Raw genomic sequence first — 26,830 nt, 5'->3', positions numbered from 1 at the left:
TTCACCTCCTAATTTCATGGACAACATTGTGCAAATCTAGTTCTTTTTTCTCTCTCAAAAAATTGTTTCTTCTTTAAGCATTTTCCAACCAGTTTCCTTTCTGTTTCTCGCTTTTTTAATGCAAGATTTGGACCTTCTAAGTTGGTTTAGAAGCAAAATGGGTTAAAAAAAAATCCAAACTCCAATGTGCATTTATTGGGTACATTTAAATCTTGAACCTCATGACCCTTGCATTTGGTTCACATAGGCATGGACATCCATATTAGTTTCCCACAACTTCCACTAGTTCTCATGTGAACTGAGAAGTTCCCTTTCAGTTTTACTCCGTATATCACTGCACAAACTTGTGAACTAGTATCTAAGCCTAACATCATGCCGGGTATCGGACCTGACTCGGGCCCAAAAACAGGCACCCGCTTGGGTGGGCCCAACTAAGCCTGGTTCCGCTCACAAACTTGTGAACTAATATATAAACCTACGCATCAGGCCGGGTAACTCGAGCCCGAAAAAAAGGCACCGGTGTGGGCCTGACTAAACCCAGTTCGGCCTGATAAGTTTTTTAATATTTTTTATTATATTTATATATACTCATAATATTTTATTACAATCAATTATGTTTATATTTTATGTTAAAAATATATAAATTTTTTATTTTAACCAAGTTGGGCCGAGCTCGGGTTTTGGACCCTGGTTAGACAAGGCCCTATCCACACATTAGTAGCTTTTTTTCCAACTCAAAAAGACCAGGAATTAGGATAACCTATCTACACATTAGTAGCTTTTTTTCCAACTCAACCAGGAATTAGGATAACCAACCACTTAACAACCTCCTTTACAAACTATTAAAAATCTATCAAAATTTTTAGTAAGAATAAGCTTCTTAATGTGGGGCAGTATATCAAAAGGAACTTAGGGTAGAATATATTTTTCTTTGAGGTTCCATAGACTAACTAAACTAAAAGCAAAGAACCACAAATTCTCATTTTGAGATATAAGAGCAGTAGTGGAGCTACTTGTTGGTTGGGGTGGACCACTGCCCGCCCACGCCAATCCATCCAAATTTCATTATAATGTGTTAATTTTACATTGTTATAACAATAAAATTATATGCAGTGCCCACACCAAAGTTGTGTCATCAATGCAAGTGCCCTACGAATGAAAAATCTTGGCTTCGCCACTGGATAAGAGTCGTCAATTCGACAGATTGAACATGTTTAAGGATGTACTTACCCCAATAATATGAGATTGAGTCGCATGCATCGTTATGGGCACACAACATTGGATTTTTGTCTACAAAAAAAAAGTCAGACATCAGGAGGTCCGATAAATTTTGATGGATGCATGGACTTTTTATCCATGAAAATTTGTTGGACTTCTTGAGCAATGCAACTCCAATCACTTGATTTGCCCACTCGAAAAAAACAAAACAAATCAAAACGGTGTCGCTTATCATTGAGGTGCAGGTGGCTCCCACTATCAATGAAGGCTACTGCATGGCGGTTCGCCACTTGCACTCACCTACCGACAGTGACAGGGGGCGGGGGGCATGTGTGGGCAATTGACCATACAATTCAATAAAAAACTCTTAATTATATGTTGTGCAACAATAAATTTTTACTCTAAATTTTTAGATATGTTCATACGATATACTTCTTAAATATATAGCGAGTACCCTCAGCCAAATATGTCTAGCTCCGCCACCAAATATGTCTAGCTCCGCCACAGCCTATCTTTCTTACTTTTTCATGGTGAATGATTTTCACTTTTCTCTTCTCAAGTAATGGGGATATCTCTCTTTAATTTTATATTAAAACAATAGTTTATTGATTCCATTATTTGATCATTTCCCATTTTAAGTGTTAAAGTTAAAAAAAAAAATCACTTTTCTGATTTTTGATATTTGAAAATTTATTTCTTTCGAAATTAAAATACATATTTGAAATCAATGGGGTTCTAAATACGGATTTAATTTAATAATTTCTAGTCATATCCTCCTTTTCGTTGTATTTGACTTTCTACGCCAACTAAGTCTCAAATGATGGCTTTCTTGTCATTTCGCTGCAGCCATCAAATCTGGACTTTTCGACCTTCTCTCTCCCCGTTTCTTGTCATTCCTACCTTCTCCTCTTCTCATTTGCTTTTTGGAACCAATACAAAACCTGATCCATTAACATAAAAAGGTTTTGGATCTCCACCACTGAATTAGGATTTTGGATCTAAGACAAGTTAAGGTCAGTATATGTATAAGCTTAGAACCGCCTGCTTCTTAGCTTAGGTTGGGACGAAATCCGCCAAGTACCATTTTGAATTTTTTTTATATAAGATAAATATTTAAAAAAAAAATTACATGTAAATTTAGAAAAAAAAAAAAAGTGAAGAAGAACCGTGGGCTGGCCAACCCGAAGTGGATCCGCATTACCAAGTCAGATCCAGATCTAAGTCTCTTTGTAATGATTAATCGTGAATGAATAAATGCATGTGGCCAATCAATCCAAGCAAATAAATTAGTACACATGACCACCATACGATTTATGGAAAATTTCATGTTTTTGAACTCCACACCAATCAAATTTGGTCAAAGATATATTTTCAACTTGCAGAAAACTAGTGTAGAAACACTTTTTGGAAATCTAGAAAACTGAAAAATTAGGCGAAATGAATTTTTCAAACCTTAACAATCAGTTTTTTTTTTTACTTTGTAAACATTTAGATGCTGATTGACACTATTAATGTTGGGGGTAGACTCATTGAAAACTTGGACATTTGTATTACAAATATATATTTAATTTGATGCAAATTTATGAAACATATTTCTAATGCCAAGCAATCTTTTAAAGATTGTTTGGCAGTGAGAACACTGTACGACCCAAACAATCTTTTAAAAATTTGTATAGCAGTAGAATTAGGTGTCTATGAATTTATAAAGATTCATGAAACATTCGTTAAAAAGTATGCCAAACTATCTTTAGGCCTCATTTGAGGCACAAAGATTTTATTGTGTATCGTATACAGGGAAAACTTACTTTTTTTTTGTAAGGTTTTTCATACTCAAATCAAATATATAAAAAATTACTTTGTCAATGTAATTTTACTTTTCAAAAAAGTAGCACAAAAAAGTAGCACAAAGGACTAACTTTGTACCATTGATTTTTTTTTCACAGTAATTTTATCGCTCAGACCTTAAAGTCTACAATTTGCAAAACAGTGTAGAACGTCAACGAGCTTCTTTCCGAAATTATGTTTCTGTAAAATGGGGCGTGATAAAAATTGTCACATTATAACAGTATTTCAGAAAAGTTTTACAAACTCGAGGTGAAGATTGGAAATTTTCCTATAAAGTCACGTAGACGCGCTTGACGCGGCTTTTTCACAGTTTTCTCCTTGCGTTACGTCTCTCTCGTCTCCCCATTTTCCTCCCAACCCAAGTTCCCACCGCCGGCCTCCGGGGAGTGTCCGGCGACCTTCGACCACGGGCTTTAAGGAGGCGTGACGACGTCTGAACCAAAGGTGGGTTTTATTCATTTCACTTCCCTGTCGCTTTCATTTTCCTTGTAGGTTTTCAAGGGTTTGGGGTTTGGCCAAGCGTTGCAGCGGCCGTCTCCGGCCACCCCGACCAGCGAGGCCACCGGCAGCACAACGCTTGAAAATCCCCAAGTGGCCTTTTCCCTCTATTATTGTTATTATTATTATGTTTGTTATTATTTTCTTATTATTATTTCTAATTTTCTGCACATTCCAGGTCAAAAGGACCTAACCAAGAACAGCTCCAATCGAAAAGGAGAAAGCAGCCATAAGGCAGAAAAACAAATCAGGGGTTTCCCCATCCCAGGTTTTGATTCCCTTTCATTCATCTGTTTTGTTTCTCTTTTTCCTTTCTTATAACTATGTAACGAAAGGGGGCATTTATTCTCGATGTCTGTATGCATAGGCTATGGATGTTTCATGCTAACATATTGAGAGATTTACATGCACGTGTATGTGCATTATGGCATACAAGGTCAATAACTATCGAGTATCATGCATTGACACAATAAAACTAGTAGTACAAAGATACACAAGCATATACATGTAGGAGGGATGTACACGACATAAATCAACACATTGCTTATAAGAAATATAACCCAAATCTTGATTAAAAACATCTACATACATGTTCTTGGCATTCATTGTCATACAAGCCATGCAGATACCATCATATGTATGATTGTGGAGAAGGCTGGAAAGAAACCAGGGAGTCAACATACCTCTGCAGATACGACCCTCGACGCACACAACTATGAAGAAGAAAAAGAAGCTAATGGATAAAAGTGCAGGCCCTGCTCCTCTTTGGACGATCCATTTATAACTTATTTGTCACTGTTATTATTATTATTTTTGAAACTCCTCTAGTTGAATTGAGGACTGATTATGGAAAAAATTACCCATTAACTACAATAAATAAAAATTAACAGTAATAAATACAAAATTTAATGCAGCAGCTTTTAAAGACCGTAGAGGACCAGGTTTTACACAATGAACATAAAAAGGTCCACAAGGGTGCAAGATAATAAAGCAGTCAATGACAGGGAGTTTTGCTCTCAAAAGGTTCAGAGTTTTCTACGGGTTTCTGCATGAAGTTATGCTGGAGACAAATAGAAATATGTCCCAAGATTATTTAATTTCTCAGCCAGGTTTGTGTTCTGAATCTTCTGATTTGTTCTGATTCTATGCACATATCAAGGTTTTTCTTTTTTGCCTATTTTTGTAGATTGCAAGAGAGCGTTTGTAGGTTGATTGAAGTTCTTTGATATGGACCTGTTCAACAAGGCGAAGGCTGTCCGGCTACGGAGCCACCATGACAAGTACCTCTATGCTGAGCAAGACGAGGAATCAGTGTGCCAAGATCGAAGTGGTGCATCCCGCAATGCCCGATGGACTGTTGAGTTGGTGGAGCAAAGGAATTTCATTCGCCTCAAGAGCTGCTATGGCCGCTACCTGACGGCATCCAATGAGCCCTTCCTTCTTGGTGTTACGGGGAGGAAAGTCCTACAGACGCTGCCCAGAAGGCTGGACTCATCGGTGGAGTGGGAACCCATTAGAGAGGGATTCAATGTGAAGTTAAAGACGCATTATGGCAACTTCCTGCGTGGTAATGGCGGACTACCACCATGGAGAAACTCAGTGACTCATGATATTCCCCATCGGACGTCCACTCAGGATTGGGTTTTGTGGGAGGTTGATGTGGTTGAGATTCGTTTGTTGGAACCATCGCCGTCACCGTCGCCGACACAGAATTTCCTCCCCCAACAGGATCCATCACGACAAGAAGCCCATGTGGTGAACAATTCATCCCTTATTTCATCATTTTTTACAATTTTTTCCATTGATCTCATTCCTTGACGCTGGTTCTTGTTTGTAATTTGGTAGAAATAATGCCACCTGATTTTCCTTTTCGCTGTGAGGCTTGTTTTCTTTCCTTATACATTTACGTAGAATGATGAGTGGTTGTTTTTTCTGATTGCTTAGGTAGATGGAAGTGAAGCTTCTGAACCGGCAGGAAATTTGAGTAGATTAGAGGTTTGTTTTGGTTTATGGAGCATTAGTTTTTCTAAAATTTTTCATTTGGAACGATTGGGTGATTGATTTTGGTGGATCCCTCATACACTTTTTGACATTGATTTAGTCATATTTTCGAACTTTCAGTCTATTGATTCGTTGAAGAATTCGCCACCAAAGTCCGATGGCCGGCTCATATATTATGCTTTTGCGGATGAAAATGGTGATGTAGATGATACTATTGAATGGAATTCATTCTTGTTCAAAGGAACCAACTTGGATCAGCTATTGGAGAAGGTGGAAGAAGATACTGAACTTCAAAATGTTATAATCTGTTCACGTAATCCTCTGAACGGGAAGCTTTATCCTTTGCGGCTTCAGCTCCCCCCCAACAATGCAGCCATGCGTATTGTCTTGGTTGAGCCATCATCTAGATGTGAGCTTTTTTACTTACCTTTTTCGTCTTTTCAAATAGTTAATTTTGTTGGTGCTATTGTTTATGGCACTGTGTTGCAAGTGTCCATTATTCTTTGGTGTCTCCTCTTATGCTTCTGAGAATGAAGTGCTCTTTCAGCTGAGGCAGATCAAGTGTTTTCATAGTCATAATAGGATGATCAAATATTTTTCTATTTTTTTGTCTTCCTTTATTTTGCTAAAAACTTTAATTTTCTAGTTTCTTTTGTATTGTACTTGTACTAGCCATGTACTCGTCAGCCTTGCAAGCATAGACATTTGATTTGCTCTTCCAAGCTTATATGTAAATGGAAACCTTGAAACTTTTCACTAAACTCATCAGTTATTTAATAGACTTGCAATGAAAGCTCTCTTGTGGCCACATCTTCCTCCTTCCTATGAATATGTCTGTTGCAAAAAATAGGCGAACATGATAGTTGCATAAGTCGTCATTGTCGTGGTATTCATTTTGCCGAAGTTACTAAATGAAGCTCACAAAAAGGAGCTGAGAATGCTGTTAAAGAAAGTGATGTCCTATAATGACAAGTGTGGTGTGGGTTATGGTCATAACTATATTAATTTGGGTTTATTAATTTGGTTTCTCATGGGGCGACTGAATTAGATCATCTGGTTAAGGCTTTAAGCTAAATCATGAAGGAATTTGTTGATCCATTACAAATGGATAGGTGGTATATTGGGGTTGTAAATTATATGTTCTGGTTTGGAGATGAAGGAATAATGATAGAGATGTGCTTTATTTCCCAAGATTAATGTTTTGAATGCTAGGATAATCTCCCTGATGCGCAGAGCTATGAGTCGTTGGCTTTCTCTTATAGCAATGTTGGGCTTCCAATGATAGGCGGCGGGCCAGGCGTAGAAGCGAGTCGCCAGAAGCGTGGTGTTGATAAAAGATCATATGACAGAAAGTACAGTGAAAGAATTTCCAGAACCAGAAGGGTGTATTGTATGTTTGCTCGTGCAATATGGGATCGCTTTCATCTACAAGTAAAAGGAAGGCGTCCCTAACCCCAAAACGTTCCAAGACGAAGCTTAACCTGAGTCTCGGTCTGTAGCTTTGGATGGAAAGCCTGTGCATGTAGCAGGCGAAGCCTTCCATTTAGTAGCTTTCCTCACAACCTCGATATCGAGCACGCATGAAGATCTATGGATATACAATTGCCATTTTGCTTTTCCTTTCCAGAATTTCTTTTCATCTTAAACTTCATCAATTTGATTAACCTCTTCAAAAAGAGTCATGCGGTCATGCCCTTACTTCATCCATCCACCGTTGGGTACCTTTTCCATAGTCAAATATGGTACGCTCTACATCTATAGAAGTCATCCTAGACTTGGAGATTCTTCGGCACCCATAGGAGCAAAAAAAGAGAATAAGACTCCTAACTGCTAACGTTTTGGATGTGAGTATTTATCTTGGTGTAGGATGAACCAGAATACAAGAAAGCTATTTGTTGCTCAAAAACTTTTTTGTTCTCATAGATTGAGGGTTCTCACTATAGGTTTTCCCTAGTAGGGCCATCTGATTACTGGAGAGGCAGCTGGTTGTTTGTCAATGTCAAATATGTGCTTTACATGGTGATATCCCTTTCATGACCTTTACTTTCATTTTCTGTTATCCATGAACATATTATTCTTCAATTATTCTTTGAGGTTTGATGGAATTTTTTTCTTTTAATTTTTACAGGACCATGTTTGTCTTTGCTTACAGTTTGTGTTCGTGAGTTCTATTTTGTGGCTTATGCATGTTGAGGATGAGCGTTTATCCTTTGTTATCCATGCCTGACCAATGGGTGTTCAATTTTTTTGGCTACATCTTAGAAACACTTGGCAAATGAAGAAGTTTGGCTGGCATGAATGAAAAAGATGACCATCATCATTTTTATGCTTGATTTCTTAGTGCTTTATCATATGTTTAAGTTAAAATTAGGTCTTTCCTTAATCTCTTACAATAGATAGCTAGTATTTGTTGCTAACTGCTAATGTGACTCGTGTCCGTGATGTTGAAAACTTGAAACTAATTTTTTCATATAAAACTGTGGGCCATTGTGGCAGCCATTTCTGGGGAGTGTAGCCCCAAGGGTGTGATGTTTAAGCACCTTGGTTGCCTACGTGGTAGGGCCTTGACTCTTTATGCCCAAGAATCCTAGGATTGAGCGAGCACTCGTGTAGATGTTCACAATTGTGTCATCTAGACAAGCATGGACCAAACAGTAGCGATTTACAAGTTCCCAATTTCGGATGCAAATGTGTGCTGTTTCCAAGCATGAGACAAGGGGAATGAGGAGGAAGATGTTGCAGCCCGGCTAAACCAAGCACGAGATAAGTGGGATGAGAAGGAAGATGTTGCAGCCTGTGGATCAGCTAGGGTGTGCGCAAGCTCAGGCAGTGGCCAAGCAGTGCTAGGCACCAAAGGTGCTTGGTCGGGCTAAGATTGTTCAGCTATGCCAGCAAGGCTGTGGCAGTGGCCGTGGGTGACCTTGTACATCTTGTACAGGGTGTGTAACTGTGTATGCAAGCAGCCTAGAGCTGTCCCCTGTTCCATGGCGTGAATGAGGGCCAGGTTGAAGCTTTTAGTGGAGGCTAAGGTCGCCGTGGTTGAGAGTGGCTCTAAGGTTTTAACTAACGCAAAGGCTAGGAGATAGTGTGTGGGCTAGGAGGACACAGAAGGCAAGGGCCGGTGTTCGGGGCTTGCTGGCTATGGCTAGGCCACGGGCCTAAGCCATGAGCTGGCAGGCTCAGTTGTGGCTGGCCGAGTGTGGCTGAGGCCTGGGCAGCAGCTAGGCAAAGCCTAGCCAGTGGCAGAGGGTCTTGCGCCTAAGGCCAATTGGCCTTGGCATAGTGGCAGCATGCGGCCAAGGTGGCTGGGCTAAAAAGGATTTATATGTGTGTGTACACACACACACACACAGACTCTCTTGCCATGCTCGCACCTAGCATCTTGCACCCATGTGACGGTTGCTTATTCATTTCTGAGTACTGAAGTGACCACACTCTTTAGTACCCTTTTCTGTTGGACATAGACCACTTTAACGTGGTTTCCAATAGGAGTTGGAAAAATATAACTGCTATAGCACATATTGTTTAAATTGTCTTCAGTTTAGAAGCATTTTATGGCTTAGATGGTAGCACTCCGATCTCCACCTATATGTGGGACTACTTGATATTGCCACTGATACGTTTGTTTGATTAGGCTAACTAAACTATTACTGTAAAATAGTGCATTTGCCTTAGTTTAAACATCACCCTTGTATGCCGATTGTTTTTCTCTGTCTTCCTGTTGAACTCGTCCTTTGATGGTTTTAACATGTTTCTTTTCCTCTGCAGTGGCTAAAGAATTTTCATAGCAGGAGATCGGTGCTTGAGAATTGAATGAACCTCTGCATGGTTGTCATGCAAGCGCGGTGTACAACTTTTTCCAGTAAGCATATTATTGTATAGACTTGTGTATTTCTGGTCGTAGTACAATGTGTGTAGATGTCTAAGTCTTGATTGTTATTTTTATAGCATCATCTCAGTTTCAGTTTGGGAACATTGATGTCTATCAAAAGGTTTATGGAGATTTTGTTGTACATCTTAACTGGATCTCTTATAAATTTTTGTAACCTGCCTATGGTATATATATGAGTGAATGAAAGGTGACTCTAGTAATCTCAGAGCTGTCCATTTGAAAAAAAAAAAAAAAGTATGAACTAATATTATATGATGAAAAAATACTCATTACTTTTTTCACTTTTTAACTGTTTATAATGTTGAATCGGACGGCTCAGGTTAGATGGTTGGATGAGTCTAGAAACATAGAGTTGTTATTTACTATATATATATATATATATATATATGATCAAATGAAAAGTTGTATTAAACTAAAGAATTGGGTGACGTGCTACTGTACATGCACAAACACAAGGAGAAAAAAAAAATCTCAACTATGAATTACCCATTTCAACCAAGATACCGTCCCAAAAAATAGTGCCATATAACTTTCTTAAAAGTTATTTTGTATGGTTTCATGTACTAGTGTTTTAATTTAATTGATCTTGAAAAAACTCATTTCACTTCTATGTATCCATACTATTACAAACGTACTAGCGTTTTGACATGATCCTGTCCTCATCTCTCACAAAGAGGTCTGTTCTGAAATTTTTTTACTGTTGCGTCAAAAAAGATAATTGCAGCAATCATTCTCCCTTCCCGAGGAAAAGAAAAACTTTGTTCCTTCAGAAATTTACTGGGTGGTGAGAATGAAGAGAGGCTCCTCCATGTTTTTTAAGAGGGGATCCATGTTTTTTAAGAGGGGACTAGAGAAGATGGGTGGTGTGTGTTAGCTAATGGCTGAGCCAGAAAAAAAAAATGGAAAAGGTACTGTTCACATATTTTTGTATCCGAAGGGACACTCATAGCAAATATTTAAAGATATTATTTTGAAAGTAAAGAAACCTTGAGGAGCCCGTATGTGGCTTCACACCTCTTTGACGGTTAGCCTGAGCAGTACTGAACCAACTGACCTGATTTCAGTGCAATCTGCAAGCCCGCCAGTCCAAGCATCTCACAAAAACAACACCAACAATAAAACAGGCAACTGGATCCATGTGTCTGGCGAGTACAGCAGGAAAGCAAAATCAATTTGGGTGTAAAGAAAGATAAAAGAAAGAAGGATGATAATGCCAAACTTTGTTACCTTTATGTAAATACTAAAGCCAAGGTGATTTATATGTGCGTGGAGATTAGATATCATCACCCTCTGTCCAAGGGTTGTAGTGTTGTAGTGTAGCTGATCAAACTGGCAAGTCATGAAAGTACGGTACTGGCAAGTCAATGACGGTCATCACTCAAAAGTGGATGTGCTACACTCTAATTGACAAGTGTCCCACTCCTCACCCAGTTGCGAAACAGTCTTAGACCCCATGGGACAGGAGGAAAGGACTTCAGACTCTTCAGTATATATATCTCTCTCTTTTTCTCTTTCTCTCTCTCTCTCTCATCACTCCCTACAATCATGTGACACAAATTATATGAAGGAACAACTCATCACTCAATCATGAGATTCTTTGGTGAGATATTATGGACATGTAAGGTGGCTGTTTTGGAACTACATTCATATAATTTCCTATTGTTGCGTTTACATAATTTACAGATTGTATCAAATCACAGGTTCTTGTTGAGCCGTGCTTAGAGCAAATGCAGAGCCTTAAGAACGGTTATCAATTTATTTTTTGTTGAGTATTTTCCCACGGAGCAAGTCAATTGCTCACTAGTTGTCTATGGCATATGAACTGATTGATGAAGATGAAGCGATTACTCATTGTTGGGTGAGTTGCCATCTGAATTTGCTCCTTTCAAAAGATGTCCATTACTCGTGTCGATTTAGTCTCGTGCTTATTCAAGAGGCACACTTTAGAGATGAATAAAATGATGCCTGAACATATTTCTCCTGCTTTGTGCAAAATCAGAAATTTGATGGCATAAACATGTCTAAAAAGAATAAAAAACTCTAAGATCACCACAGAAATCGAAAGAAGAGGCCGCAAACAATTCAACAATGGAAGAGGACCAATACTGTGATTAAGTCAAGGCACAGCAAAAAACTGTTTCTAGATCACTTGCAAGAATGGAAATTTTCTGCAAACTGAGCTAGAACAAATTAAATGAAGTAAAATTCAGTAGTTTAGATCAGCTTTAACCTAAAAAGTACCCAAGTGAAGCACCTATGCAACTTAGGGTGCATGTACGCTACCTTATGCCCTTAGATCTTATCTAGTGCAAGAAAGTGAGCCTAGAATCATAAAGAGGCCCACATTGTTGAGACTTGCTGAGACTTGGAGTAGCCAAAAGAGAACGCCTAGTGAACTATATACCATCATCTAAGGAGATCTAGATGTGTATGAAGGCAGGATTTTCTTCAACATGCGCTCTGAAATCATGCGTGATGCGACGCAGATTATACAGAACCACTCAAATTGTAGGTTGTCTTTGGTGATACCATGGAGTTCCCGTCTCCGAACATGTTAATATCATTTACTCCTTAGCGCTGGACTGTGGTGAAGGCTGTCTGGTACCAGATCAAATGGCCAGCTGCAGGTTGTATGCCCTCTAAGTTCCTGACTGGTTGATAAGAATTATTGGTGGCTGAGCAACTGCCAAAAGGATTTATTCTTTTAAATTCTACTTTTCTGAATCCAACCCATCTCTATCAGCAGCCTGAATTATTTAGATGAATGATATCTATACTCATATTCTTGTTTTATCTTCGTTACCATTAATTTTTAATCACAAATGTCACATAGTGAGCAACACAACTGGCAGGCATTGTACTGTTGTGGAAGTCCTTCGAGATTTGCAACCATATTGAGTAGTAACATCAGTTACCAGGAAGATAATCCATGATATATGATTGTGTTGGAACATAAAACATTTTTATGTGTTACTAGACAATACGTCCATCAACCGCAACCTGATGTCTCTTCTAGTTTCATGAAAAATACGAGCTTGGCGACAGAATTTTTCAATCTGTTTCTCCTTTTCTCGCTTTTTTAATGCAAGATTTGGACTTCCCAAGTGGCCAGAAGCAAGGAGTTCTAAAAAATCCACGGTGCATCTCTTGGGTATATAATCCCCATTAAACCTTGAACCTCATGAAGTTTGCTGGTGCACATAGGCATGGACATGCATACTAGCAGGTGCGCGCAACACGCAGACTGATAATGATAAAGAGAGTCCGGGACACAAATTTTATGTGGTTCACACTTCACACCACACAATTTATGTGGCTACATCCACGGAGTAATGAGAGAAAATCCATTATGATTATGAATAAAGTACAAAGTCATAAATTGTTGCACTTCAAGTGCAAATGGCCAGCAAAATGGACAGTATCTATATTAAGAGGATCAGTGGTAACAGGAAAGAAACAGCTACCTATACAAACAACCCCACCACAACGGACATGCATACTGAGGCTGTCGCTGCTGCTGTTAGAGAAACCTTCACCACCCATTGAATCACACTTTCTATATGTGCAAAAAACTGAGTCACACAGAGGAATGGTAACAGATACATTGAGTCGTGATGACTTGTAGTTGTAACTACCAAAGTACTGCTGGACCATGGGCACCTGCCATTGGACACAAAGAAAAGCACCAAGATGACTAGTATCAAATAAAATTAGTTCACATTTTGAAATATATTTCAAGTATGCTGGACAAAATATCATTTACCAACTGTTTAACATTTTAGAATATGAAAAAAAAACATACAGTATACAGCTAGTACTAAAGATTTTGCACAATAAAAAGGCCATTCGTTAAAGCAACAAGAGGCTAAAAATTACAATCATCAACAAGAAATAATAAAATTGTTTTCTCCATGTTCTTTCTTGAGTTTTAGCCAATTAAACTATTTATCACAATTCCAACCAAAGAAGTATTCCTTGGCATGCCGTGAAGTGCAAAAAGCGATAGATTCTCATTCAGTATACTGAACCCACCAATAATATCCTCAATAGCCAAGAGTGCCAAGAGTCTGAAATCAAATATCTCCTGAAAAAACAAAAAAAAGTCTTATCCCTGTCAGTTACACACCAAGTGATACTGATAACAGTTACACACCAAAGATTAACCCTTTCCAACTTTATGAAATACTGCATTGTCTATGGAAGTTTTACCTTAAGGATTCTCCGTATATCAACAAAAGGATACGAACTGACAGGTAAGACATGAACAATATTAACCCTTATAACAGACTTCCTTCTACAGAAAGAAACACCCATAAAAGAATTGAAATTCATGTTTTACCAACCCATAGTTGAAAACGGCAGAATGTGAAAACACTATCATTTGCACGCATTTTCTTTTACATGGGATGAAATTATCAATATTATATGTAGCATAACTGCAAATTTACATGTCCGTGTTTTCTTGTGTAGCGATGGAAAACGATAAACATGAGACTGCAAATAATATCCTAAAAAAGTTGCAGTCTTTGACAAAACTCTAAAACCTGGCACCAATGAACAATGGCCATATGTTCAAGATCTCCATGGTGGGAAAAAATACATACAAGAAGAAGATCATTTAAGACATGAACTTATTTTGCTTAGTTTCTAGATTGAGATTTGGAATGAGAATACAGGTAAAAGAAAAATAACATGTCTAAATAAATTATTCGTGACAAAAGTCAAACACATTTGCTTAGCTTGAAGCATGAGGATTGAAGAATGAGAACCATACTTGTATGTCCAAGTTATGCCAACCAAACAGCAACCCCTCTATGCTTTTCTGGAAGCATGCATGAAATCTTATTAAAAAGGCATTCAAAGCAATAAGCTGCATCTGTCTCTCCCTCTTTCTTTATATCTCTCTCTACATGTTTCACACCTAGACAAGCAGGAAAGTTGCAAGAAAGGACAGATGGATATCTATGCACGTGTATGAATTCAAGTCTGAAATAAAAAAGTTCACGGGAACAAAAGAACAAAAAAGAGGAAAAATCCAGAGTTTCCTCTTATTTTGCTTCTCAACCTCCAAGAACTCAGCATAAAAGGATGATGAAAGGCCAAAAGAACAGAGAAGTATACCATGAAAAATGCAGCATGTCTTTGTTAGTCTTATAATTACTAGCCAAACACAAACTCTGGAACCTAAAGAAAGAAGCAAGATGAGGTTCTCAGATGCCAGGGAAAGCACCTTACTGGTCTGGCCCTAATTCTTCACCAACAATATCATAAACATAAAGTAATTAAGCTCCACGAGATGATACACAAAAAAATTTTTTTAAAAAAAGGTTAGAACATTTAATGGATTAAAACTGAACTATCATGCTAGTATGAACATTCTCAACCATAAACAGACTAACGGTCATGACTGATTTTGCATAAGATGTTTAGAAACGTAATGCACATTTCTGTAGCTTAGCTAAATATTAGCATAGAGTTGAAATCCTTGTGACTTTTCGCAGAGGGCTCAAGTGGTCCTGCTCCAAGAACTCAGATGTCACTGTTGTGCCTTTGCAGAAGTACATGCTTCTCTGACACGGTCTAGATTCTGTTGATGCATTCAAGGATATAACGAAGTCATATCCGCACTGTGTTAGACGTATCTGCTGTAAGTCACAAAAGACTAGGTTGATAGGTACCTGAATCCTTGTAATTTAACTAAGATGAAAACCTAAACCTTGCCATCCAAAATCATATCCTTTTTTTTTTTTGTTTTCAGCTCATGCTCTTGAGAATTGCAAATGGCCCAAGTGGCTTGCTGACAGGCTTTTTGTTTGTCAGGATTCCCAAACACATTCCAGAATCGCAATGCTCCATCATCTCCTGCAGAGGCAGATGCTACTGTGTACCCATCTGGACTATTGAAAATTTTAAGAAACAAAAGCAACCAGGTCAATGGTAGATCTAAAAACTTTTCCTTCTGATATAGTATTAATACTGAATAGTTTCCTACCTGAGCCAAATTAGGAGTATGGACAAGCCCTCGAAGAAATGCATTAGTGAAGTAAAAGCATGTGCTCCTTTTTTTATATATATATACTAATAATGTTGAGCATGGCAAATATGATATATCAACAAAGATATCAAGGAGGTGTTTGAATAGTAGGGGAAAACATGTGAGGATTGAATAGGAGCAACTAAGGAATAGTGTTTCCGATCCAATAAAAACTCGGCTTAGACTTAGAGTACCCGTACCATGTCATGTTGTGTTTGGATTCGTTATTCTTTTCGGGGCCTTACAGTTTGTTTCAATGGCACTCCAAAGCGTCAAAACCACATTTTTGGAGTGCTTGAGCAATACTAAAGCTGGGTTTGACAAACCCATTTTGACAAAATTTAGTTTTCACCTTCTTGCGTTATTACGTTACAAAAGAAAAAAAAAAACACCTGTGTGTTGAGCGCATCATATAAACGGACAAACTAGTTTGTCAAAAACTCATTAAAAAAGTTGGCTTTCATATAACTAAGTTTTTATAAAACTGAGTTCTTAAGGGTGCCATCTAAACGTCCTTTGACTTCAGGAATTTGACTTATGCGTCTTGATGATCGGGAACATGAGGTTGATGATGAAATGAGGAAATTAGGCTTTTATAGTTCCATTGATATTGAATTCATTTGTTTGAGTAGATGCAGGAGCAGGCATGGACCCATGTGGTGAATAAAGTCGATGAACAAGTTCCTAAAGAGTGGCTGCAAGTACTAAAAGCCTACGGGACCCCAGAGTTACCCAACGTGCACGTTGATTATACACATATGGTCAAAACATGAATGATCGGTTGTAGGGTCAAAGATGTTTATAGTAGAGATTTTTTCCGACGCCGGAGAACCAGTGGGATGTTTCTTGCTGAATTATATGCTCAAGGTGAATGATCTAGAGATGTTGATTTGGTATTTTGAACTCCCAACGTGACAAAAAAATGCATACAAATTATTTGCTAAAAGGAAGCAAACGCTAATGCAGAATGAGAATCCATCAAGATATATAGAACTTCTTCCATTTTTTAATGAAATGATTTCAAATGACATTTTGCTATAAAGAATGTAGCAGCTGTGGCTATATGATTAAATTGGTTGACGTTCTAATATGAAACATTAGTTCTTAAATTATGCAGGCTCAACGTCCTCATACTTGAGTGGCATATGAATGGTAACTAGGTCATTCATCATGTGTTTTGGAAAATGAATTTTATTATACTATAATATGTCATTAGCTATAAATCATATTTGCTAACAACTTCTCTTGAGGATAGCACCAGCATTGCGTCATGCACAACCAAATTGGTCAATTTCACAGCCGCAGAAACGAGCACACGTTACCCACAAACTCTGGAATTGATTCCAATGCCGGAAATGCATATTCCTTTTGGACGTCATTGCCAGGCTCTTTGGGTCCAAATGAATCAAACACTACATTTTCATATTTTGTTCAAAAATCAAATCTACTAGATTTTAGTATCATCTATATGCGTACCATATTTCAGTACCACCTACAATCGGTTGATTTATTGAGTAGTTGACTTACCAGAAAAATTGCAAACACTGCACTTTCATAGTTTGGTCAAAAATCAAATCTACCAGCTTTTAATAATCATCAACATGCATACCATATTCAGTACCATCTACGTTCGGTTGATTTATTGAGTAGTTGGACCATAGTTTCTAACCACAAAAATTGCACAACAGCGTCAATATTTCAATCATGACATTTTCCTGTAAACAATCACAAGTTGCACCTGTTTTCGAAAGGAACAGGCGCACATCTTTCCTTACCAGTGGTTGCAGAATAAAAAATGTCTTGTATCGGTTGGCATTCAATAACTCAAACAAAACAAGCTTCGGCATCCGCAGAATGTAGTGAGTATCAATTGGATTAAATATACTTCTGTGCAGGGCAAGCAAGGATACAAGCCACAATCTCCATCCAAACCCTCCCAAATATGCAAGTGTGTGCCAATGCACATGAACATGATTAGCACGTATTTACATCATCAAATAACCCCCTCGAGTGTACTAATCTTTAGGTTGAAGAGGTTCCTTAACAACATTTCTAACACCAAATAAGTGGGACGTATCACAGAATTTTAACCTTTGCATGTCGCAATACTGTTAAATCAAATATCTATGAGGATAAGTTGGAAATATTGCAGACATTTCCAACAAAATACAGGAGCCTTTTTCCCCCCAATGTGGCATGATAAAATCCTGCCAACTCACTCAGCACTGGAAGCACAATTAGATTAGATCAACATGCTAAAAAAGTTTGAAGTAATTTACAAGGAGACAGTTAGTCCACAATCCACGTAAAAAATTGATCTTGGACCCTCCCTCAATGTTCATCGAGTACTATACAGAAAGGTTTTGTAGCTAACAAATGCAGAGACCGACCTGCCATGGCAGGAGACTCCACCTTCAGGCTTATGCAAATGGATTAAATTACTGATACTCTTCCTAAGCCACAACAGAAATACACGAGCAATTATGCTTAAGACATGGAAGAATTCCCCTCCAAAGTGGTTAATCAACCAAAAGTTTGCCTAGACAGGACGGCGTGGGAGTTATGCATCTGTTTCACCCCAAGTGGGAGACTGACTGCACTCTGAATAGACCTCCATCATATACTAGCAGCCACATAACCTGCAGGCTAGGAATCTAGAAGGATAAAGACTATGAATCTGCTATACTTTTCTGTCCATCAGGTTCTGTTGTCAAATCCTTCTTAGCAGATGCATGAGCAGAAGGCACGGTGAAGGAATCTTTTAACCTATCAAAAACAGCTTTCACGGGGATGGTTGTTACTCGACCTACTGACTCATCCAATTTTCCATTCTTACCAGCTTTCTGTTCAGAAGAAAAGGAAGAAAGTGTCCTAGTTTTCTTGTTAGACAATGAGGCTTTTTTCAAAAGCTTCTTTGACAACCTCTTACTGCGGCTAGCATGCTTCGAGCTTTTCCTTGACCCACTCTTGTGACTAGTGCTTCCAGAGTTCAGCTTTTTTACTGGAGGTTGGCACTCAACAGGTGAGCATTGTATCAAGCTCTCTTCATTCTCCTGTGCACAAGGCTGAGACCTTGGTACCCGCTGCATTGCTGTTCGTCTTGCTGTCCTCCAGACAGGTGGAACTGGTGTGCTTTCATTTTTCTCACTGGAATCATCACGGAAACCAGAATCAGCAAGAAGCAACTCAGAAGAACCATCCTCCAATATTTCTACTTGCACTGGATGCCCAATTATTGCCTTTCCATTCAGTCTGCTCATCAAAGAAACTAGGGGGACATGCTCACCTTGGTAACTAGCTTGGACCTTAAGGTCAACATTGACTAGCATGGATTCGAAGGTACCATCTTGACCATATTCATTGCCATACATTGGATCAAGCTCAGATGCATAAAGTCTTGGATCAAAGCACTCATCAGATTCTTCCCAGTATCCCCCTAAAGCTTCCTGAGATATCCAAGGTCTTGAATTCATACTCATTACACTTTCCTCTGCTTCATAGAAATCTTCATCAGCTATATCCATATGCCTTTTGCCTAGATTACGCGTATTGCGTTTTCCTTTTAGCTGCCATTTGGACACACCATCCACGCCATTGGCTGCATGTTGCTCGAAACGATGTGAGGAAGATCCATAACGTGAATATCCTGAATCATCTAGATCCTCAGCACTCATTTTTGCAGGATGACCTCTAACTCGAAAAGCAGAGGAACCATATCCAACATATCTGCCATGGTTTCTGGATCCAGGAACAGGTAGCACTTGAGAGGTATCTGTTCAGCGATAAAGGTCATAAGAAATATAGTTAAGATAACAAGACATGATAACAGAAAGAAATAATATTGATAAGAGAATGATAGATGAGCTAGCTGCAACCATTGGATAAATCAACCTAAACGTGTAGTGACAAAATTACATCAATAAGTCACAACCGAATCCTTGGAGAAAATAGAAGAATGACTAGAAAAAAAAAAGAGGCAGTCATGCCTGTACATGTCAAAATCACAAATAGGGAGCTAGGAAGTTCAAATAAATCTGAAAAACAGAATACCCTCACAAATTTTAGGACTAAATTCGCTAATGCACTAATCACCGCTAACATAAGCACATTCTATTTATATAAAAAACTCACAATGATACTGGATCTATTTATCTTTGGTTTACCAAACCCAACAATTAAATTTCTAGTTTAGGTTTCTAGAACCTCAGAGTTACTTCGCTTTAGTTAAACCTTCAATTTGACTTTCATTGTTCCAAGAAATATCTTATTTCTATAAGTTACTTAACACACACCAATTAATAAACATATCTTCATGATGCATAACCATTTACAGTTGGTCGATGATTCCAAATCCCTCGTGGTAGCAATCAATATAAACTCTCAACTAGGTCTGTTATATTTAGACATAAATGCATCTAAAATGTTGAAGTTGATATCAGAAGATAACAAGTGATGATTAATCATCCCAGGTTCCTTAAAGGTAAAACAGCCCCTAACCACGATTGGATGCCCCAAAACACCTGAGCTTCTTCAGTGATAATACCAACGATAGTATTCCAATTTCCAACAATCTAACTGTCTCTTGCCAGATTATTCATCGTTCAAAACGTCATTTGAATACATGGAAGTAATCACAAGTTATTGTGGTTGCATGTAGTTCTAACATGTTCTATGTTCAATTCACTAAACATCTTATTAATTAAAAAAAATATCCAGTTTCAGTACCCTGGTTACTGTCACTTGGTTTCATCAGTTGAGATGAAAAACTTGCTTCTCCTATCGCAGGGCAAGGTAGACCTACACAAACTGCACCATTAAGATAAGAACACGTGTGCACTACATGAAGGTGGTGGCTTTAAAAAACTATTAACTGAAGCTTCAAATGTGGATCCCAAAGCAACTAGTGTACACTTGTACTTGTCAGCTGTTATTGCAGGCATTCATCTTAAATCTATATTATGTACAAAACATGGATAACAACTCTTTCAGACAAGAGGCTACTTTTAAGGAGTCAATCTTTTTTCTTTAATAATCCACTTAACTTCTTAAGAAAAAAAACCAAAAAAACTGATTTTTAAGTCTACATGAACAAAATCAGGTCTAATGCTCTTTCTGCTTGTCTCATTAATCAACTCTCTCTCTCTCTCTCTCTCTCTATATATATATATATATATATATATATATAAATAATTTTTTCCTCTTTTGTTGGTTTGGTGCGGGTGCAAGAGCACATCAAATTATAGTAAGTAAAACAGACAAAGAAATATCACATATGATTATTTCAAATCATTTTCAAATTAGCTTGCTATTCTTGGCAAATGTCCAGATACATTATGTTGATAAACAGTTCAAAGTCCACAATATATTGCACAGCACGTAACACAATAATAAATATTGAAGGCTTTGGCAGATATAAACCATCTGGAATAAAAGGTAAATATTAAGCATGCAACATAGCAAGGAGCTTGGACAAATAATTAACGCAAAAATTAGTGAACCAAACCTGACAGAACTGCAGGATCCTCCTCAATGCCATCATCCTCTCGTTCACAAGAATCTGATTCTCCATCATCCATCAACCCGTCCTCTGTTAATGAACTGGGATAGATAAGAGATTTATCCATGCCAAACTGTGGATCTGATGCCTGTGTTTGATCTGGAAAATATGATTTGCTGTCCATACTAGTATATGATGGGATTTTTCCACCTGCTGAGGAGGCCAAAGCACTCATCTCTGCTGCTTCTTCTGGCCTCAAAATAGGCAGACTCACAACATCAGATAATGACGATTGACTGGCTGGTAGTTTTGCACTACTTTGCAATACCTGGACAAGAGTACGTCGCCTGTCACGTCTTTTAACAAGAGATTCTTCGCTCAAGCCACCAAGTGAACGCTTCTTTTTTGTGGTAAGAGGACTTCTCTTGCTGCTTATCTGATTTGCAATTCCAGCACCACGAATAGTGGGGGATATAGAATGAATGAAATTTTGAGATAGAGAAGCTTTTCTGTTACCGTCATATGCTGCAAATGTAGAATTTGCTCTCTTTGATGGCGCAATCTTAAGGCCAAAGTCTTGAAGGCCTCTCATACGAGGCATGGTTTCAGCATTATCATCTTCCCAGTGCAATTGGTTTGCCTGTTTAAGCTTGTGTGTGGCTAAAGGAGATCTGTATTCATTGTTAAGAGAAGTCCCCACCTTTCTAGAAAGGGATTGTGACTTTATATTCATATATCTAGCTGTAACTCTACAATCCTCTTCCCTAAGAGAGAAAGAGTGCTCCAAGTCCTTTTTCATGGAAATCCTCTTCTCGGACATAGAGACACCAGGATATTTCTGTGGCCTCCGCTCAAGTTGCAGCTTTTCAAGCTCAAGAGCATGAAGGATAGCATCTTCTCGACGGGCATATTTTTCTCTTTTCTTTGGAGGAAGGCCCTGTGAAGATTCAGCCTTTCTAATGCAGTCATCAAATTCACCACATCGAAATGCCTTTACACGCTTGGATTTCTCAAGATTGTACCAGTCCCTGAAAAAAAAAATATGTGCACGTTAAACATTTAAGACAGTAACTTAATATCAAAAGAACAAACTTTATTGCAATTGTTCTCCACAGCATGTCAACACTGTATTCAAAACTGCGATAGCATCAAATCAACAGTAACAATTCAAAAAAGGCATGCAACATCTCTGACACAAATAGCAGCTTTACACTATCCTCTGCAACATGCTTTCTCATTTCCACTTCAGCTACCATCTTGTCACCATGCTTTATCATACAAAACAAGAGAAGTTTCTGAAACTGAAAAGCAACATTTGCCTAGAAACAGAACCATAATTCCTCAGAGATCCCAATAGCTGAGAAAATCAGAAAACTTGCATCCAGTCAAAGCCTTTCCACACGTTTGTGAAATAGCAACCAGTTTGATTTCACATGCAAAAGAAACATCTATTCATGCCACTGGTTTCAAAACCAACAGACACACTTCCCTTGTAAAACATCAAACCACGAGTAGGTCAAACAGCTGCCACCAAACAGCGCTGGATTCTTCCTCGTAGGTAGAGGCTTTATCTTAACAGAATATTCCCCTACTTCTGAAAGCACATCATGAATTGATCAATACAGTTATTAACTTATAGCTCCCTTGGTTGCCTACAAGGATGTTTCCTGTGATAACTTCCCAAGCTCATACTGCCAATTTTTACAGGTATAACCCCTAACAGAGAAATACCCCAAGAAACATTTAAGGATATTCTCCTTAATATCGAATGATATGTTAGAGGATCCTCACCAATCATAACCAGCTCTTATCCATCTCAACCAGAACGTGCAGTTGCACTAGTTCATTATCCCCTTCAAGGCAGTTCCTTGAAGAACATAAGATGGACTCATTGGCATCATAACATCTTATGATGTATAGAAAATTTGAAAGTTATATTTTCCTTTTCTGAAGGAAAATAGCCTACAGTAAGAAATATAGACCTTTTACAATACAATTGCTGAAATCCTGAAACAGCTACTATCTATTTAAGAATATGATCCGTTTCCATGATTGTTGCACCTTTTGAAAATATTACATCCCCAGCCTGGCACCTATTGCATTACAATTTTTTTAAAAGATATTTACATCTTTAGGCACCAAGAAACCACAAATATCAGTAGTGCTTGTATCCAAAATAAACTCCAAGAGTGGGGCACACATGCTACCTGACAGAAAACCCAATCCTCAACTTAAACATAAAGCAACACAAAATATCAATTAAATATATTTAGTAGAGAAATTACTCATACAGACGATTAATTCAATTTATTTCCTAAATGTCAGAAATTACTCATATACACACAATATTAGAAAAGTACAGTATAGGTTCGGATTCCTGCTTTTTAGTGTTAACGTGGCAAAATATGTTAAACTACCTCATCCATAACGTTCAGCATCCAACTGGCCAAAGAAAAGCTCCAGAAACACTAGAAATAGCCACTAGAATATCGAATCCCAACCAGGCATCCACACCTATTTCATGGAAATTCCAGAATTGCCACTGAGTTAGTCTAGTAATGAGAAGGCTCTCAAATTCACATGGACTTATTTTTCCAGGATAGAAACTTGAAGTATGTAAACACCAAAGATATAAAACAAAATTGAACCACCATCTAAGGCTCCACTTGACCAGATATTGCTTAACATGATGGAAGCAGTAAAGTTCCACCACAAAAACATGCAAACACTCGCCCAGATCTTGCTCATTACAAGATCAGCTAAAAACTTCTTTTAACTTCAAGTAGTTGTTTTCATGATAATCAAACATGTACAGTTAAACAATGTCATGGGCAATAACAACCAAAACATATAAAAAAGGAAATTATATGGATCAGTATAAAATGAGTTCATGAATATTTTGCATTCAAAAAATTTGACATGGAAACTTGTAGTTGAACACCAGAAAGCTAGTAGCGAAAAAAAAAAAATCTAGGACAAAAAATTCTGACTGTAGGCAACTAGAAAACTCCCAAGCCCGGGCCGTTTTCAGAAAACAGAAACTTCCAAACACAGAACCTCTTAAAGACAAATTAAATGAAAACTGAAGGCTTAAAAACAAGTCCTTTTTTTAATCCAAAGTGGCAAGTTAGCTAACCTAGAGCAATTTTAAACAAAGAGATAGAGAGAGAACAGGATAAAGTTTTAGTTTTTTCAAATCTAATATTTAGGACTCATAACGAGAAAAGATGCAGCTATGAAAGACCTAACTCAGTAACTCTTGCAAAACAAACCTTCATTTCCTCGTCAGACTTTGAACAATGAAAGATGTGGTTTATAACCGGTGCATCAATAGGAAAACGCTCCACATACCCTAATAAGAACATAGATGCTGTACAAAAGGTTGGATAGAGATGGCTGTTCACCAAGACAATTTGGGAATTATTTTAATGTGTCTGGCTTCCCCCAGAGGAAAAAAATTAAAGCCACATGAATATCAGTTAATGAAAAAGCATACTGGACTATGTGGTGTTGGAATCAGTCTGACGATAAACCAAGTCAAGCAGATTTAACTTATATACTCATTGCAGTTCTCAAAAGAGAATTAGTACTGGCGGCCCTGAAATAATGATGAACTTGATTAACTGAATATACGTACAATAGGTATACTAGTCCTACAACCATGTAGTTGTGTTTGACTTTCAAGTTCGCCATATTAGAGCTGTGGCAGAAGCGTCAAAATGGTGCTACATGAACCTTGAACTGCTTCAAAGACACTTCCAAATGGATACCAATTTATTGTGTCAGCATTGTAACAATCCTTAATTTTATGGGCAATTTTGAACTAATTGTTCTAACATGACCTATCCCAACCAACACAATACTTCATCATGGAAGATAAGCAAAACCACAGGATAGCAAAACCTTCAAAGGCACGACCGTAGGGTGCCAGTAGTCCACCACTGCTGATCTAAAGACAACAAATTGGTACCGACATACCATAACCAAAAAAAGCCATCTTTCATATAAACTTAGATTCTAGTTACATGGATAATCAAGTGAAAAAATCAAAAGTTACGGAAAGATGTTGGTGAATCGGTAGGACGAATGAGCATCTAAACCCATTTTTGGCGTCCAATCAACACAAGTTCAAGATAACAATTCCGCCAAAAAGTACAAAGCATAAACGATGTACCAACTGCCTGAACTGAACCACAGAGAGAGAGAGAGAGAGAGCGCAACCACCGAAACGCATTTGGACAGAGGTTAGTAAAACACACAACTAAATAAGATCAAATTCAGCTACTCAAAGAGAATGCTAGAGAGAGTAAGAGAGATTACACGCTCGCATCTTCTCTCCCAAGAAGCTTAACCGGAGTCCCCGACCTCGGTGACATCAAATGCGTCGCCGAGAGCTCGTCCTGTCCCAGGATCCTTCCAGGCCACCACGACCCATTTCTTCTCCTCACCCAAACTATGGTGCCCACGCCACAATCCACCGCCTCGCCCTCCGGAATTCCCATCCTTCCAGTGAATCCAACAAACCCCAAGAAAAAAAAGCTAGGCCTCCAAAATAATACTCACATGCGCAGATCTGATCAATCACCACCCATTTCCTCAGCCTCCATCAAACCCATGGAAATAACACATAGTGGTGAAGAAACCCACTTCTCGAGCAACAAGTACTGCTTCAGAATCCAACAAATAGAGTCGTTTCCTTCACAAGGGTGGCCCGGAAATCCTGAAAAAACCATTCGAATCTTAAAATTCCGTGATCCCCTCATAATAGATTGACTGTTTCCCGAACACCCAACATCTTGCCGACGAGATGTAAGCTCTTTCCCTCCAATCTCTCCCCTCTCTCTCTTTTCCCCCCTCCAACCTCATTTCTTGCTCCCCACCTTGTGGGCAGCTTCAGGTATGTGCAGCGTTGCAGAGGGACGACATCTGCAGAGTGAAAATGGTGGGAGAGAAGGAGGAGGAGGGATCCACTGCTTACGTTTTCTCTTAACCAATGGTTGAAGGACAACCCTAGGGTTAGGATTAAAGACTTCAAAAGAAATTGGGGCTTGGGTTCTGAAGATTACTGTTTCAGAGGAAAGCCAATTAGGGCAAAATTAGGGCAAAACCCCCTTTTCACCGCGGTAATTTTACGCGCTCCCCTCTCCACCAGTCACCCTTTTTGTCCCCCCTCTTCCCGAGACGGACAAAGAGGAAAGAGAAACAAACGTGATCTAAACGGTAATCAAAGCCGAAAGTCTAATCCCGAAAGGACCCACGGGTCGAATTCAATTATTTCTAAGAACATGAGGTCAAAAGTAATATATTCTGGACTCTATTGCAAAAAAAAGAAAGCCAAGACATACCGGTATGCAAATAATGCAATTTGATCATAAAACCAAACTTAGTCCAAATTAAAGTTTGATTATGTGTAAAAGACAATGTGTATTTTCATAGAGAACTTCATTTTGGTTCGCTCACTCAAAAAATATGTACTTTTGGTATTTCAATTTGATCATAAAGCCAAACTTATTCCAAGTTAAAGTTTCATTATGTCTAAAAATCAGTATGTATTTTCATAGAAAACTTTATTGGGGTATATAACCAGTCATAAATTTTTTGTTATATAAATTCTCATTTTTGAAGAGACACAACATACATAAATAAGTCACAAATTTTTTGTTATGAAACACTGTTATATAAATTCTCATTTTTGAAGAGACACAACATACATAAATAAGTAAACAATTGTAAGAAATCTACGTAAAAATAAATAAAAAATTTGTTGCTGGCGTGGGCAACTGCCCACACATGTAGCTACGCTACTATATCTAACCAGGCAAATCAGGTTTCAAAAACTCATTAA

General features: G+C 38.2%; 2 protein-coding genes across 3 annotated transcripts; one reads left to right on the top strand and one right to left on the bottom strand.

Moving 5' to 3' along the window:
- Positions 1 to 3,351: 3,351 nt before the first annotated feature.
- Positions 3,352 to 9,659, top strand: LOC116266182 (uncharacterized). Its single transcript, XM_031647295.2, has 6 exons — positions 3,352 to 3,507; positions 3,740 to 3,829; positions 4,748 to 5,316; positions 5,506 to 5,556; positions 5,683 to 5,971; positions 9,331 to 9,659. The coding sequence occupies exons 3-6, from the start codon at positions 4,789 to 4,791 to the stop codon at positions 9,348 to 9,350; spliced, it is 888 nt and encodes a 295-aa protein (XP_031503155.1). The 5' UTR covers positions 3,352 to 3,507; positions 3,740 to 3,829; positions 4,748 to 4,788; the 3' UTR covers positions 9,351 to 9,659.
- An 8,006-nt stretch (positions 9,660 to 17,665) lies between these two features.
- Positions 17,666 to 26,104, bottom strand: LOC116265669 (uncharacterized protein At1g51745-like). Of its 2 annotated transcripts, none has more exons than XM_031646452.2 (3): positions 25,306 to 26,104; positions 20,992 to 22,013; positions 17,666 to 19,260 (listed from the first exon to the last, which is right to left on the bottom strand). In XM_031646452.2, the coding sequence occupies exons 1-3, from the start codon at positions 25,485 to 25,487 to the stop codon at positions 18,158 to 18,160; spliced, it is 2,307 nt and encodes a 768-aa protein (XP_031502312.1). In that variant the 5' UTR covers positions 25,488 to 26,104; the 3' UTR covers positions 17,666 to 18,157. The 2 variants fall into 2 exon arrangements, with proteins under 2 accessions (XP_031502312.1, XP_031502313.1); XM_031646453.2 differs by lacking the exon at positions 25,306 to 26,104 and adding an exon at positions 23,403 to 23,513.
- Positions 26,105 to 26,830: the final 726 nt, after the last annotated feature.

The sequence above is a fragment of the Nymphaea colorata genome, chromosome 12 (assembly GCF_008831285.2).
Source record: "Nymphaea colorata isolate Beijing-Zhang1983 chromosome 12, ASM883128v2, whole genome shotgun sequence".
Taxonomy (NCBI): Eukaryota; Viridiplantae; Streptophyta; class Magnoliopsida; order Nymphaeales; family Nymphaeaceae; genus Nymphaea; species Nymphaea colorata.
This window is presented reverse-complemented; position numbering and strand designations above follow the sequence as displayed.

Coding starts and splice junctions, on each gene's coding strand:
- LOC116266182 (XM_031647295.2), top strand. CDS start 4,789: ATGGACCTGTTCAACAAGGCGAAGGCTGTCCGGCTACGGAGCCACCAT. Junction 5,317..5,505: donor CACGACAAGAAGCCCATGTG/GTGAACAATTCA, acceptor CTGATTGCTTAG/GTAGATGGAAGTGAAGCTTC. Junction 5,557..5,682: donor GAAATTTGAGTAGATTAGAG/GTTTGTTTTGGT, acceptor TCGAACTTTCAG/TCTATTGATTCGTTGAAGAA.
- LOC116265669 (XM_031646452.2), bottom strand. CDS start 25,487: ATGGGAATTCCGGAGGGCGAGGCGGTGGATTGTGGCGTGGGCACCATA. Junction 22,014..25,305: donor GGGAGAGAAGATGCGAGCGT/GTAATCTCTCTT, acceptor TTTTTTTTTCAG/GGACTGGTACAATCTTGAGA. Junction 19,261..20,991: donor GGATCCTGCAGTTCTGTCAG/GTTTGGTTCACT, acceptor ATCGCTGAACAG/ATACCTCTCAAGTGCTACCT.